This window comes from Carex rostrata, chromosome 10, assembly GCF_964058835.1.
Source record: "Carex rostrata chromosome 10, lpCarRost1.2, whole genome shotgun sequence".
Lineage (NCBI taxonomy): Eukaryota > Viridiplantae > Streptophyta > Magnoliopsida > Poales > Cyperaceae > Carex > Carex rostrata.
In genome coordinates, this window is record NC_135927.1 from 8989148 (window position 1) to 9003666 (window position 14519).

General features: G+C 35.8%; 3 protein-coding genes and 1 long non-coding RNA gene across 4 annotated transcripts; 2 read left to right on the plus strand and 2 right to left on the minus strand.

The window, feature by feature from the left end:
* The first annotated feature begins 1871 nt into the window (after positions 1-1871).
* On the plus strand, positions 1872-4490 carry LOC144560579 (pentatricopeptide repeat-containing protein At1g07590, mitochondrial-like). Its single transcript, XM_078309810.1, has 2 exons — positions 1872-2266; positions 2607-4490. The coding sequence occupies exons 1-2, from the start codon at positions 1925-1927 to the stop codon at positions 3864-3866; spliced, it is 1602 nt and encodes a 533-aa protein (XP_078165936.1). The 5' UTR covers positions 1872-1924; the 3' UTR covers positions 3867-4490.
* A 684-nt stretch (positions 4491-5174) lies between these two features.
* Positions 5175-6444, minus strand: LOC144561006 (uncharacterized). Its single transcript, XR_013513547.1, has 3 exons — positions 6110-6444; positions 5657-5730; positions 5175-5530 (listed from the first exon to the last, which is right to left on the minus strand). It is a non-coding gene; the product is annotated as an uncharacterized LOC144561006 (long non-coding RNA).
* Positions 6445-6844: 400 nt separating this feature from the next.
* On the minus strand, positions 6845-8187 carry LOC144560257 (kinetochore protein SPC24 homolog). Its single transcript, XM_078309421.1, has 2 exons — positions 8010-8187; positions 6845-6990 (listed from the first exon to the last, which is right to left on the minus strand). Exons 1-2 carry the CDS (start codon positions 8185-8187, stop codon positions 6845-6847), a joined length of 324 nt encoding a protein of 107 aa, XP_078165547.1.
* A 918-nt stretch (positions 8188-9105) lies between these two features.
* On the plus strand, positions 9106-13253 carry LOC144560501 (RING/FYVE/PHD-type zinc finger family protein). The gene is made up of 5 exons (XM_078309721.1): positions 9106-9243; positions 9681-10524; positions 11262-11462; positions 12103-12298; positions 12885-13253. The coding sequence occupies exons 2-5, from the start codon at positions 9706-9708 to the stop codon at positions 13070-13072; spliced, it is 1404 nt and encodes a 467-aa protein (XP_078165847.1). The 5' UTR covers positions 9106-9243; positions 9681-9705; the 3' UTR covers positions 13073-13253.
* Positions 13254-14519: the final 1266 nt, after the last annotated feature.

The following is a 14519-nucleotide window of genomic DNA, read 5'->3' on the forward strand; positions in this document are numbered from 1 at the left end:
TCGCGCAAACGTATTTAAACGGTTGAGATTTTCCATAAAGTCACGCAAAGTTTGAGATATCTCAGAGAATACGAATTCGAACCGGACTCCTTTGTCCACGCTACTATCCTCTCCAATTAAATATGGATCATTCAATTCAGATCGGACAGTTCAGATATGTCGAACCCTGGTTAAGACCTTCCTCTCTTCTTATATTACATACGTAGGATCTTAAATTCAAGACTCAAATTTCCTTAGATGGTCCAACAAAAGACAAAATAACTGCAGATAATCCGGACTGTTTTGATCTCTGATCAAATATAATATAATAATCATATTATTTAAGGCTTAAAATTGATATTTGTCAGACTAAAAAAGTTTGATTTTGAGCCCAACAGAGCTGAGTCAGTGTCCCCTAGGACTGCTACAGAGGGAGGAAACGACAAATTCACTGTGTGGAGGTGAGAGCCTACAAAATCAGGGTTGATCAGACGAATACATCTGCTTCAGAAAGAGGATAATCGGAGAGGAAGCAGAGGGAAATGGAAGGGAACGAGTATTGTTCAAAGAAGAGCATCACGTAGATTTTGACGAAATTTGTCATCTTCAAATTTAGGTGTAGGTTTTACTATTCGGAGGGTTCTCCTCCCCCATCGCCCTAATGTACCGGAAGCTAGACCCACATCTCAAAAATTATATATTAAAATTATAAATAAATAAATCAATAAAAAAAATGTGAACAAAAGCAAAGGTAAATGTAATGATCTGATAATAGTGAGCTTTATGTTTGGATTAAGAGTGAAGTTAGTAAAAATAGCATGCTAATTCAAATTTGGAATAGCTGCTAATTCAATAGAATGTTGGTTTAACATAATAGTTACTTTTTCACTCAAATGTGGAATAGTCACTAATACCCAATTAACCCAGCTATTCCTTGGTATCCAAACGCACCATTGTGAATCTTTCTTTTTAAAATTTGACCCAGCCTGATAAACTAAATCAACCGATAATCAGCTCACAGCTGAGCCCAGCCCAACCAAAACCCTGATCAAATTGCCATACCAAGTTCATATACATTACCAGCAAAATACATAGTTACTTTTTACCAGTTATCTTTTTAAGTGTCTGATAGTAAAATTCATATGGAATTATTTCTACCAATTTCATTAATTAACGGGTCTGAATTCTGAACCCGATCCAAAAGTAGCAAAATATTTGAATGTTCTCTTGCTTGCTTTCATCTTCTCATTATGGACTTGGTATCACATGAGAACTCGGAAGAGGATATGCTGCTTTTCTAGTAAGAAAAACATCCTCTTGCTATCTATTTTCTCTCTATATCTCTCTTCAAAAAAGAGAAGAGAGAGAAAGTTTGAAGAGGAGAGAGAGTAAAAGGAGAGATAGAGAAAATAGCAGAGGAAGAACAGGGTTTGAAGAGCACCAGATCCCATTCCAGAGAACTCCGCCTTTTTTGATCTAGGAATTAAAAAAATGTACTACAAAATTATCAAAAGAGCTCAAAATTATCATTTGCACATTTCTTTAGTATTTGTCTAATTTTTTTGTTTAAACCTCCCAGGAGGTACTTCATTTCATAGAAAAAAAAATATATATATATATAAACTACAAAATTTTAGTTAAAAAATTGGAATGAATACATTTAAGTTTAACCTATTAATTTGATTTATGTTTATATCAACAGTCGTTATCTTTTACAAGAGAAATGATACATTTTTACTTAGGCCATTGGGTCTTTTTGCTACGCGACCATTATTGGGCCGTTACTGGGCATTTTGACCCAGTTAAAAAAAAGCTCTTTGCATTATTTTCCCAAAAAAATATGATATTACCGTTCTACCCTTTTCTTTCTTTCCTTCTTTCCAACCTCTATACTCTATTGCACACCAAGTGCTCGACAGAAAGCTCCAGAGAAAGCGAAAGAGAAATGCAATCCCTTCTAAGACTAATAAACACTCGAACAAGAATCAACACAGTAAGGAATGGAGGAGCATCTTTTCTCGCTTCATACACCACTCTTCCACCCTCACTGTTGCAATCGGATCCTCAATGGGACCATTTTGCATCCGATCCGAAATCTCGACCTCCGTCCGTACATGGATTGGGACACAACATGCTGACGTCGAGGCTGGAGAGGCTGCCATCTGACGAGTCGGTCGTGTCTGCCTTTGACGGGTGGATGCGAGATGGATTTGAGGTGGATCGTGATGGCATTTTTCAAGCCTTAAATTGTCTCCGCTGCCGCCATCTCCATTCCCGTGCTCTCGAGGTACTTTTTTGTTTGCATTCCAACCCTTCATTTCTTGGAATTTAATTTCAGTTAGTATTTATTGATTATGTAAAGAAAGATAAGTTTGTTTGTTTATAGGAGGAATTTTTGTGTTTTTTTTTTGTATTCTCACCCATTATTTTTTGTAATTTAATTTCAGTTAGTATTTAATTATTTATGGATTATCTATAAAGAAAAAAAGTTTGTTTGTTTATAGGAGGTTTTTTTTTTTTTTTGGCATTCCCACCGGCCACCCTTCATTTTTTGGAATTTAATTTCAATTAGTATTTATTGATTATGTAAAGAAAGAAAACTTTGTTTGTTTGATTATTTTTAACAGGTGATGGAATGGGTGATGAGAGAGAGGCCTTACAAGGTAACAGAGCATGACTACTCTCATCTCCTGGAATTTACCATTAAATGCCGTGGCATTGCTCATGCTGAGAAACTCTTTCAAACCATTCCGAAATCGTACCAGAACGAGTTTCTCTACAACCAAATAATTATATCCTGTTTGGCTAACCGCAAAAATAAAAATATCAAACTTTCTTATACATACATGGAAAAAATGCGAAAGATGTCATTACTGATATCTCCGTTTGTATATAAGAGTTTAATAACTCCACATTTGACACCTAGTCGTAGAAAGAATATACCGGATATTCTTACACAGATGAAAATGGACGGTGTCAAACCTTGTATCTCGACTTTTAACAACCTTCTCAACATGCATGCTGGGAACCATGATATAGACGAGTTGTCGAAGGTGTTCGATGAAATGCAAATGGCCGATGTAGAGCCGAATGAGAACACCTATTGTATTTTGGCAAAAGCCTATACCATGGCCAGGCTTTATACTGTTGCTGAAAGTTACATTGAGGCGCTAGAAAGGTTAAATACGGGAAATAATTTGGGTTTGTTGAATACTCTTATAATGTTATATGGTTGCCTCAACAAGGATAAAGAATTAGATCGAACTTGGAAGTCGGTACAGCAGTGGCCTCATGTGGTACCAAAGAGTTACTTGTTAGCAATAGAAGCGTTTGGAAAAGTCGGGTTGGTCTCTAATGCAGAGGAAATTTGGGCCATATTGAGAAGCATTAAAAAGATAGATCAAACGAATGAGTTTAATTCAATCTTGTCAGTTTATTGCCGGTATGGGATCGTAGAAAAAGCAATTGTTATATGCAAGGAGATGGTTGCAAATGGGTGTAAACCAAATGCAATTACTTACCGCCATTTGACACTGGGTTATCTGAAGGCTGGTCGGGTTACGGATGCAATAAATACACTAAAAAGGGGAAAATATGAACAGTTGACCAAAAAAGCAATGCGATCGGCATCATGGTTAGAGAGCACTTTAATGGTTGTTGAAATGTTTAGTCAATTGGGTAAATTAGGGAAAGCTGAGTTTGTTTTTAAAGAATTGAAGAGATCAAAATACAGTCGGCATACATTTGTGTTTAATGCACTTTTGAAAGGTTATGTTACAGCAAGGGTTTATCGACATGAAGAGAATCTCTTGGAGTGGATGATTTCTGACGGGGCAAAGCCTGATGCCGAAACTTATAGACTTTTGAAACTTATTAGATGTCCATAATGTAGAAAAAACATTAATGATCTCTCATTAAAATTTCCTTACGAGTTTAAGCATATCTATATGATCATCTACATAGTCAATTACGTTCATATGTGGCCATATATGCAGGGACAGATTTTAGTGTACTTCAAAGGTAGCTAAGGGTGTGCTCTAGGCGGGGGATGTAGAGTGAGGGGAATGACAACTTCATTGTGCAGAGGTGAGAGCTCATAAAATCAGGACTGATTGGACGAGTTCACCTCCTCCAGAAAGAGGGAATCAGAGAGGGAGTGGAGGGAAAGAAAGGGAATCAAAGAGGGAGTGGAGGGAAACAAGGGAGAGCGAGTACTGTTCGGAGGAGAAGACGTGAATTTTGTTGAGATTTATGACCCCAAATCGAAGTGTAGCAAATACTGTTTGAAAGTAAGCAAAGCGCAATGCTCTTTTTTCCCCTTCCGTTTCTTCCCTCTACAAGTCGGTTTATTGGAGCACAGCCTATGTCACTCTTATAATTCTAAATTTTTTAATTATGTAAATTAAAATTTAACTGAATTTTATTTTTCTTAAAGTTTATTTTTATATAATTTAACTTCCTTTGTAAAAATTTTAAATTTTTACTTGTAATCTAATAGTTAAAGTTGCTCATTGAGCTGTGAAGAAACCTTGAGTTCAAATTCTAACATGCTACATTATATATTTTTACATATTATTTTCATTCCCATCTAAATTTTCTAGTTACACCCTGCATATATGACCAATTGATATAACTGTCACTATACTTAATTTCATAAGCTACCGAAAGCGCAATTAAAATATAATTATACGGCTACGGAGCCAGGTTAGAAGCTTAGAATTTAATTAGATATGCTTTGGGAACCATGTCCTTCCCCTTTTAGCCAGGTTCGGATCATAGCTAGTTTTGTTCCAAGACGCGGGGACCACATCAGAACTGAATAATAGAAAAAAGAAAAAGAAAAAAGCACATTTACTTTTATCATCAAAACTGTAATATTATGATTAGAGTGAGACTATGATGGTACTATGCCTAGCGCATATTGGCCTCAAATTTTCAATTTGAAAGTCGTAACGATCCATTCAAACCGTTCAATATGGTCTCCATATGAATATGAACTTGTAAACTAAATTTTACATTTTTTTTAGAACTTTTTTATTATTTTTTTAGATGGGTAGAAAATCAATCACTTGATCTGAAAATTCTGGAGCATTCAAAAATAGTGATTTTATACCCATCTAAAAGAATAATAAAAAATATTCTAAAAAATGTAAAATTTAGTTTACAAGTACATATTTATATGGAAAAAACTAGCATATAATAATGCAATTCTATTGCATTTTCATACTTTATTTTATCATCATTTTTGTTCACACAACTCAACTATCAAAGTTTTCTCAATTCAGCGACCATTGCTCTTATGCATACAAGAAGAATTTGTAAGTATATAGGATTAAGCAGAGATGTAACCATAAACAACCAATAATCTGACAATACAATACTAACAACAACTAACACTCATATAGGTTAACTAGCAAAAAGTAAAGAAGAGGAGCGAGAAGACCTTGTTGCTTCTATTTGGAAAGCATACTCCAGAGTTTGTTGCAAGCATCAAAATCAGCACTCTCAAATTCGAATGTCTCCATTCGCTTCTTCTTCTTATCCACAACATCTACATTCCTAATTTAAGGAAATCAGAACTAATAATGAAATTTCATATTATCCCAGTAAATTTCTAGCCTTGTATCGAGAATATTTAATTATAGAACGTAAAAGAGTGTATAGAAAGTAAGGATACATCCAGAAATCTTTTGTTGCTCATATAAATTTGGGACTATGTTTGTAACAGAGGCACACATAGAAAGCACTTTCCTGAAAGAAAAACAAATAAAATATTAAACTAATTAGTCAATATAAATTAAAAAAGAAAAGAAAAACTAGTTGAATGATTAATGTCATTTGATGAAGAACTAATGTGTCAGATCTCAATACCTATACTAGCCCGTAGAATATCTGCCAAATCTCAATTGAACACCAAAATTCCCAAAAAAAAAAAAAAATACAATCCATGATTTAATTACAACTTAACTTGTATTTGTACAGGGATCTGCATATCGGTACAGCCTGACAAACAGTAAAAGACATATATATGCAATTAATCCAAACCCAAGTTCTTTTTCCCCTGATATCAATAGTAGAAATAAAAAAGAAAGAAATAGTCGAAATTGATATTTGACAAGCCAGCACTTACTTTGATTTAACCATATTTTTCTCTTTTTGGCTGTTACTATTCTTCTTCTCTTCTACAGAGATCCTCTGATGGTCTAACTCCTCGAGCTTAGCAGCAGCATCTGTGTTGGTATTGAAAATAATGCTTATATCAGATGGAAAGATAGATATAATTCATAATAAATAACACCTTATATTGAGTGAGGCTATGGTACTATGCATAGCGCGGTTTGGTTCGTACTATGGATCAATATCTCTGTTTTATAAATCGAAACAGTCAATCTAAACTATTCAACATGATCTCCATATGAAACTGTACTTGTAGATCAAATTTTATATTTTTCAGAATTTTTCACTATTTTTTAAAATAGGTAGACATTTACTTGTCTAAAAATTCTAGACCATTTAAAAGTATCGATTTTCTACCTATCTAAAAAGAGGGTAAAAGAACTTGAAAAATGTAAAATTTAGTCTGCAAAAATTACATTTTCATTTAAAGATCATGTTGAACGGTTCAGATCAACTATTTGGCCTTTGAAAACAAAAATATTGATCCATAGTATTAACCAATCCATGCTATGCATAGTACCATAGCCTTACTCGTATTTATTGAACTAATTGAAACAATACAAATTGAGCCCATAGGATGTGCAGGCAGTTTATGTGTACCAGTTTCAGGTACTTGCTATCAGTAATTGGTTCTATGCAACCGATGTCAAGAGTACTGGTGCTGAAATAATTTAGTAATATAGAGCACTTATCTTAGTTCTTCAAGAAGTAATTCTTCAGCTTTCTTCGCCTCCTGTAACTCCTTTTGGATCCGTACCAATTCATCATCTGGTACAGACTCACTTTTGACTTTTTCTATCTCTCTATTGCATGCATCAATTTTTTTCTGACAATCTGACAAAGAAAATCATGTTAATACTAATGCATAATCAGGCTTAATATATGGCCTCAATTTGCCAATAAGCTGAGAAAATGCACAAAGGAAAATCAGAAGTGTTCAGTACCATTTCGATTAGATTGACAATTTCTAATTTCATATTTATGGTCACATACATAAACTTACCAAAAAGGAAAAAGACACTGAAGCAAAAACAAAAATGCCTTTCTAATAAGGGGGGATTTCATGTGTACCCCTCAAAAACTTCAAAATTACATATTCCCCCCTCTAAAGTTCATAATATCATATTTACCCTTCTAAATTTAGAAAACTCACAAATTTACCCATTTTATGGCATTTTCTATTAAAACTCATCTTAAATTTATAAAGTACCTATTTTACCCTTTACTAAAGAAATATGTATAACAGCTAACAGCTTTTGAGGGCAAATGGTTAGCATCACATTATAACAGCTTAAGAAGTCCCCCCCAATTTTATATTGCCTTTATGTGTGGCACCCAAGGATACTGTGAATGATTCAAAATGGGCAATTGGAATATTCCTTTTGTACCACAGGGCTGTTAGTACTGGATCTCCTTCATCCAAGCTCTCATATTTTTTAATAACATTATTTTAATTGGAATATTTTTACTTAACTAAGCTGCTCTTGATGTGTTTACGAAAGAGCCTCCAGTTGCTGCTAGTAAATTTAAATTTTACCCCTCACCTTGGTGCTAGCACAGTCGAGGCTCTGGTAAATTACTCATGACTACTAAAAGGTGCTAATTAATGTGTACTACTGCAAATTACTAAAAGGTGCTAATTAATGTGTACTACTGCAAATTACTAAAAGGTGCTAATTAATGTATACATGAAATTACCATTTCAATTAAAATTTTACCAGAACCTCAGGTATTTGTAAATCTTTTTTTTTTTACCAGATTTGCAGAAAGATGTCTTGAAAACCTAAACAAAAATGATCTGCTATTACCAAGTTATATCAATAAAACGTAGGAAAAGGAAAGACTGAAATAACCTTCAATTGATGCATGGAGATCATGGGAAGAGGAGAGAAACGAGGACATAATTGTAATTGCACTGTCACAAGATTGAACTAGCCCATCGCCTTCCTTCTTTGCTTTCAGCACTTTTACCGTTTCTCCTAACAACGGTAAAAGCTTATCGACATCCACCTTTTTACCATGATTTGCCATTGAGACCTAGAGAAAGAGAGATATTTTATGACCCTATATTCTATCATGCTTCCAATCAACTTCTTCATTTTCTCCAATTTCAGACAGTAATAATAAATACATCCTGTCTAGTAATATACCAATCGAGAGCATATAGTAGCCAACAATGTTCTAATCCAGACATGAGATTGAAAAGCTGAATTAGTGGAAAAGGTTATACCTTTTCTAGTTTGAATGAAATTAATCTCAGGCAATTATAACCCTAATCCTAACAGCAGAAATTGCAAAGAAATTACAACCAAAAGGGACTGTATTGACCTTCTCTCGCCGATCTTCGAAGTAGAAGAGGCTGGTAATGGAGAGGAGATGCGAGAGGCGGAGAGAGAGAGATCGAGAGGGAAATTGAAAATCAAAAGAGACGCACAACGGCACAAGCTCGATTCAGAGGCACTGAGCGGAGGAGGAATTCGGATCCCTAAAAGTAACTCAAATTTTAAGTTTAAATGAGAACCGTTAGATCTGATCTAACACTAATATTATAGGATCTTTACATTCTACCTCGAGCCAGATTGACCTTAATGGCTTAATTATGATCGAACGGTCCAAATGTAAACGCAAATTTTATGTTACTTTAGGGTTAAAGACACTCGTAGCGGAGCAGTGGGCTTTTTTTTTTCGAAGTTAGTATCCTCTCAAATTAAACGGACTACGTTTGATTATATTGGAATGTTTTCATCTCAGCCCAAATGAAGGCCCAAAATTGATAATTGTCTGACAAAAAGTTCGATAGACCAAATCCGGACTGCGTTATCCTAGGAGGAATACCCTATTGCGGCGTTAACTTTATTGAAATAAATATAGCAGGTCAAAGAATAGCGTATATTACTTTTACTACACGGGTCCGGTAGTAAGAAATTCCATAATACATCGTAAATACTTTCTGCCTTCATCTGAAACGAAGAATTTCGTGCAACCTTGGTTCTTGCTTTAGCTTTCCTTCTCAATTCCGCCTCTATCTCTAATTCGAACATCGCTCGACCCTTCTTTCTGATTATTGGAATTTCATGACAATTGGAGGTAAGTTTGATCGCAATTTCCAATTTTGTTTTATTTGTTTGGAATTGCGCTACTGATCGTCTAGGGTTTGCTTTAATTGTTTTGGATTGAGTGCCCAAAGATTGATGCTTTTTCGCAATTGACGAAACACTTTGCCGGGAGTTTAGCTCTCTCGCGTATCTATTTGGAAACGCTAATAAATTATACTCGTGAAGTAACTAAATTAGTGGGTATTGCTTATCTAGGTTGTTTGATTTGGATGAATGGGCTGGGTGGTTGATCGCACCAAATTATTAACGAATTGTGAAGTGCAAAATGTAATTGATTGTGAATCATCATAAAATGAGAAAATATTGGTTGTTGTAAAGTAATTACCTTTGATATCTCATTTTACTTGAACTGAGGATTTGATTCTGGTATTTCAATCCTTTTGAGCAATTGTTATTCGTAAATTTCAGTTACTTAATTGATCTGTACCTCATAATGGCATCCTCTAAAGAAATAGTCACGTATTCCTCATTCCCCAAGCTAAATAACCCAATCACCAATTTAAATTCCATAACCGACCCGTGGGCCCCGCAAGTGAGTCACAATTCCAGCACCTACCCAGCAATTGGCGGATATGACTCAGCAGCTGAAGAAGAAGAGGAATCTGGTAATGACGAGTGGGACCCTCTGCCCGCATCCGGCCGGCGCCCAGAAGTCAACCTCAGAAATGTGCTCCTTGGTTTGGTAGCAATCGTGACCGGCAAAACCAAAACCGGTAGCCTCTCCTCCCCAAAATCAGACAACTCAGGCATCTCCTTCCTTGGCTCCAATTCCAATGGCGATTCATACCTCCTCCCTTCGGTCTACCTCCCGAGTGCCCCACCGCTCTTAGGTGAGATAATGAACTCGGTTGGGGTCCACAAAACAGTGCTGGAGGCAGAACCGCCCGAATGGCTGCCCGACAGCTCAACTAGCTTCTGCATGCAGTGTTCGGCCCCATTTGTACCTCTGACAAGAGGGCGGCACCACTGCCGCTTCTGTGGAGGCGTGTTTTGCCGTGTCTGCACCAAGGGGAGGTGCCTCCTGCCACGCAAGTTCAGGGTACGGGATCCGCAGAGGGTGTGTGACGGATGCTATGACCGGCTGGACCCAGTGCAGGGCTTACTGTTGAACCAGGTGAGCAATGCTAGTCAGACTGCAAAGCACGATGTCTTGGACTGGACGTGCATGCGAGGTTGGCTTAATTTGCCGATCGGGATGAAAATGGAGGATGAGATTTATAAAGCGACCAATTCAATAAGGAGCTTTACTCAGGTATGGTGCTGATACAATCCCATTTTTAATATTGTTTCCATTTGAAAATGTACTTTTACATGATATAACATGCATTTTCAGTTTTCTGATCACTTCATCAAGGTAAAAAAGTTACCATCGCTGTGTTTTGTTTGTTACTGTTTTCTTTTTTCTTTGAGTGAGCCTATGGTAATATACTAATATGCATATTATGGATCAGCTCGTGTTGTGGATCCATATCTCTATTTTCAAAGTTCAAACAGTCGATCCGAACCGTTAAACATGATCTTCATATGAAAATGTACCAATAGACCAAATTTTACATTTAGAATTTTTTTTACTATTTTTTTAGATAGGTAGAAATTTGCTGTTTTTGGATGGTCTAGAATTTTCAAATCAATTGATTTTCTACCTATTTAAAAAAAATAGCAGAAAATTTCCAAAGAATGTAAAATTTGGTCTGCAAGTATAATTACATATGACGATCATATTTAACGGTTCTGATCAACTATTTGGAATCTAAAAAGGGAGATATGAATCCATAGCGCGGGTTGCTGTTTAATATGCATATTATCATGGCCTCACTCTTTTCTTTTTGTTTTAGCTTGCCTCTTAGATATTGTAACAAGAAAATTGTAGTCTGATATTTGATTCTCCACCTGTTGGATCTGGTATGAAAGATTAGTATGAGATCTGAGATGATAATCCTCTTGGCATCAAAACTTTTATGATTTATATTTCTAATTTTGTGAAAATAGGTTGCGAGATTCAACCCAGAGAAGTCAATCCCTCAAGCAGTTCTTAATGGGGCAAGCGGGTTAGCAATACTGACAGTTGCCAAAGCCGGTGCAATTCTGACTTACAAGCTCGGTACCGGTCTAGTGGTTGCAAGGAGGTCTGACGGAACATGGTCGGCCCCATCTGCCATCCTCTCTCTTGGCTTAGGCTGGGGAGCACAGGTATATACGACTGTTTCCATAGTATCGTATATTGCCTTGGTATTAAATTTACTTGGTTTAAGTTGTTTGAGCAAGGTTCAAATGTCTCCCCTTTCATGCCTCCATTGTACCTCACATCCTTATTTTCGTTTTCAAAGTCCAAACGGTCCATCCGAACCGCTCAACATGATCTCCATATTAAAATGTGCTTGGAGACCAAATAAGGATGTGAGGCACGAAAGACATGAGGCATGTGAACCCTACTCAAATTGTTTAACAATAACTATTGTTTATTGGTGTTTAGTTGAGATTCTATGCCAAAACTGTGCTCAAACCCCACTATGGCTAATAAGAACTCTCTTGGTCACGTACTGGTTTGGTTGGTTGTTTTACTGTTATGTGCTGGTATGAGGTACCCAGTTATCTCTATCTTGTTCAAGGATAGAGATACCTTTTGCGTCTTCATGTGTCACACCTGCCAAAATAGTGATTTCATAATAAAATGTTAAAATATAAACTGAGGAACTATTTTGCATTTGTCTTTGAAAAAAAAATCGTTTTATATGAATATTCACCACTTGTTGAATGGATTACAAATTTACATGAAATTTCCTTTTAGTAAAATATTAACCATCAATGATTTTCACATGAGATAAAACAGATTGGCGGAGAGCTGATGGATTTCATAATAGTACTTCGCGGCTCGGAGGCATTGAAAACTTTTACAAGCCGCATGCATTTCTCTCTCGGAGCCGGCTTGAGTGCTGCTGCAGGGCCCGTTGGCAGAGTGTTGGAGGCTGATCTCAGAGCTGGCGAGAAAGGCTCTGGTGTCTGCTACACCTACAGTTGTAGCAAAGGTATTGTGCCATTATCCCAATCTAGTCTTCTGGTATGAGCAAGCACTTGGGCCCCAATTATTATTTTTTTATCTTTTTGCTGCTCATACCGTAAGGTAAAAAAAAAAAAACTGTATGTTCTTGGAATGTTTCAGCATGGATAACTTTTACTGGTAAGGTACTTAGCTGTGTTGTTACCAGAAGTTCCAAGTTTTCTCTGTGGGAAATGTATATTCCAATACACATGATTATGATACAGTCTACTGGTATGGAGCTGCATGCATGGTACCTTTATTGGCATTTTGTTGTACCAGTTGCATGCGCTCTGGTAAATGGTAAATATTGGGTACCAGTTAATAAGATGGAAGATGGGTTCAATACCTGGGTTCAGATCCAGTGCGGTACCAACTGTGTAGAATGAAATTTGCATCGTCCATTTTAACCTAGCACAATTCTCAAAGCGGACCCCTATAATCCAAATAGGCGCCGAAATGACTATGCCCCCATTACCTAGTGTCCATTGTCATTAGGACTTAATTAATTTTGTTCATTTATTGTTCGTATAATCTGAAAATGCTGATATGATTACACATGTTTGTTGAAAAAGGTGCATTTGTTGGGGTTTCTTTAGAGGGCAATGTCGTGGCGACACGATTGGATGCAAATTTGCGCTTCTATGGGGACCCATACCTGACCACCACTGACATTCTTCTTGGCATCGTTGAGAGACCCAAGGCCGCAGGGCCCCTCTACTCAGCCTTAGACGACCTCTATTCTAAAATAGATGGCTTCTAGAATCTCTCTCTAGTCTCTACGTTGGACAGTAGTTGGGTCCTTGTACATATTTTATAGTATTTTTTTCTTTTCCTCTTATTTTATTGGTTTGTAAACAAAAAAAAAAAAAAAAACAATGATGGAACGATGGAAAAAACAGGCTACAGTGTGCTTAAATGAAATTGTACAGTATTATTATCAACTTCATTTGAATTAAGTTTGTCCTTTATGGAAGTAACAAGAACTTATATGCCAAATTAGTGAAGGAAAAACATGACATGATTAATATGCTATGATTGGTCATGTCATGTCGCGGTATGTTGATCAATTTTTTTTTTTTTTCATGTGAAATGATATGATTAAAATGATGGAGGACCTTTACGTCACGTGAATGATTATGTTATTTGTGATCGACACGTGATGTGATGTGATTGATGATGTTTAACTATATTTTTTTCTTCTTCAAGTTTTTAGTTAGTTCATATAAAATAATAAAAAAGAAACTTGTACAAAATAAATTATAATAATGAAATAATGTTGATAAAATTGGTCACGTAATACATCTTCTGACGTCACATGACGTGTTGTGTCATTTTTTATCAAAAAGAGACACATCACGTTGTGTGACCGGACCGACACATATAATGGAACTAATAACGGGTTGACTAATTACAATTGCTATACCCCCAATGTTTTTATTACCGTTGCACTGCCTTTGTTTTGTCTAATTTTATATTCCAAAAGAGATTTCACATGTATCAAACAGAACAAAGAGTAGCTTATGATAGTATAACCTTTGTAAGAATACATTTGAAATATCATATTAGCATTTCATTATGGTTAGGTTAATTTCTTGTGAATGATGCAAACCATACTCCCTAACTGGAAGAGCTTAAATAATGTATCATGATATTTGGTTTTTCCTTTAAAGCAAATATTGCAGTGAACTGATCTATGTTCTAAACTGACCTCAGCTGACATAATTTTAAATTAACATAAAATTGACGTATTTGACGTGTATGTTTTCTACTAAATTCAAAAATGAATGTTTCTTCTCTCATTTTGGAGACTTTCAAATTAACATTTAATTGACTTTTTCTTTCTTAAATCTTAATTGGTATTACTTACGTAGATAATCTATTCCTGTTCATTGCTTTCTAAAAATAGCCTATCTTGACTATATATTTTCCTAATTAATTAACATTGGCTGCGTATAATGGTACATGTAAATTCCTGTATATATATATAATGGTGATGTATTTGACATGCATGTTTTCAGACAGCTTCAAAATTGAATGTTTCTTCTCTCTTTCTTTTTTTTTTTTTTTTTTTTTTGAAAAAATCGGGCAATGGATGCCAGGTGCTGTATTAAACTATCCAAAAAGGTTATACAGGTTACAGTTTAGAAATGTCCACATCCCTTTTAACTCATAGTCAACATAGTGCCAAATTAGCAGGATGCCTGCTA

What these genes read in the sequence shown, in the direction of transcription:
- LOC144560579 (XM_078309810.1), top strand. Translation starts at nt 1,925, where the DNA reads ATGCAATCCCTTCTAAGACTAATAAACACTCGAACAAGAATCAACACA. An exon ending in TCCATTCCCGTGCTCTCGAG is followed by an intron (nt 2,267 to 2,606) that starts GTACTTTTTTGT and finishes TATTTTTAACAG; the next exon opens with GTGATGGAATGGGTGATGAG.
- LOC144560257 (XM_078309421.1), bottom strand. Translation starts at nt 8,187, where the DNA reads ATGGCAAATCATGGTAAAAAGGTGGATGTCGATAAGCTTTTACCGTTG. An exon ending in TCTCCATGCATCAATTGAAG is followed by an intron (nt 6,991 to 8,009) that starts GTTATTTCAGTC and finishes TTTCTTTGTCAG; the next exon opens with ATTGTCAGAAAAAAATTGAT.
- LOC144560501 (XM_078309721.1), top strand. Translation starts at nt 9,706, where the DNA reads ATGGCATCCTCTAAAGAAATAGTCACGTATTCCTCATTCCCCAAGCTA. An exon ending in CAATAAGGAGCTTTACTCAG is followed by an intron (nt 10,525 to 11,261) that starts GTATGGTGCTGA and finishes TTGTGAAAATAG; the next exon opens with GTTGCGAGATTCAACCCAGA. An exon ending in CACCTACAGTTGTAGCAAAG is followed by an intron (nt 12,299 to 12,884) that starts GTATTGTGCCAT and finishes TTGTTGAAAAAG; the next exon opens with GTGCATTTGTTGGGGTTTCT.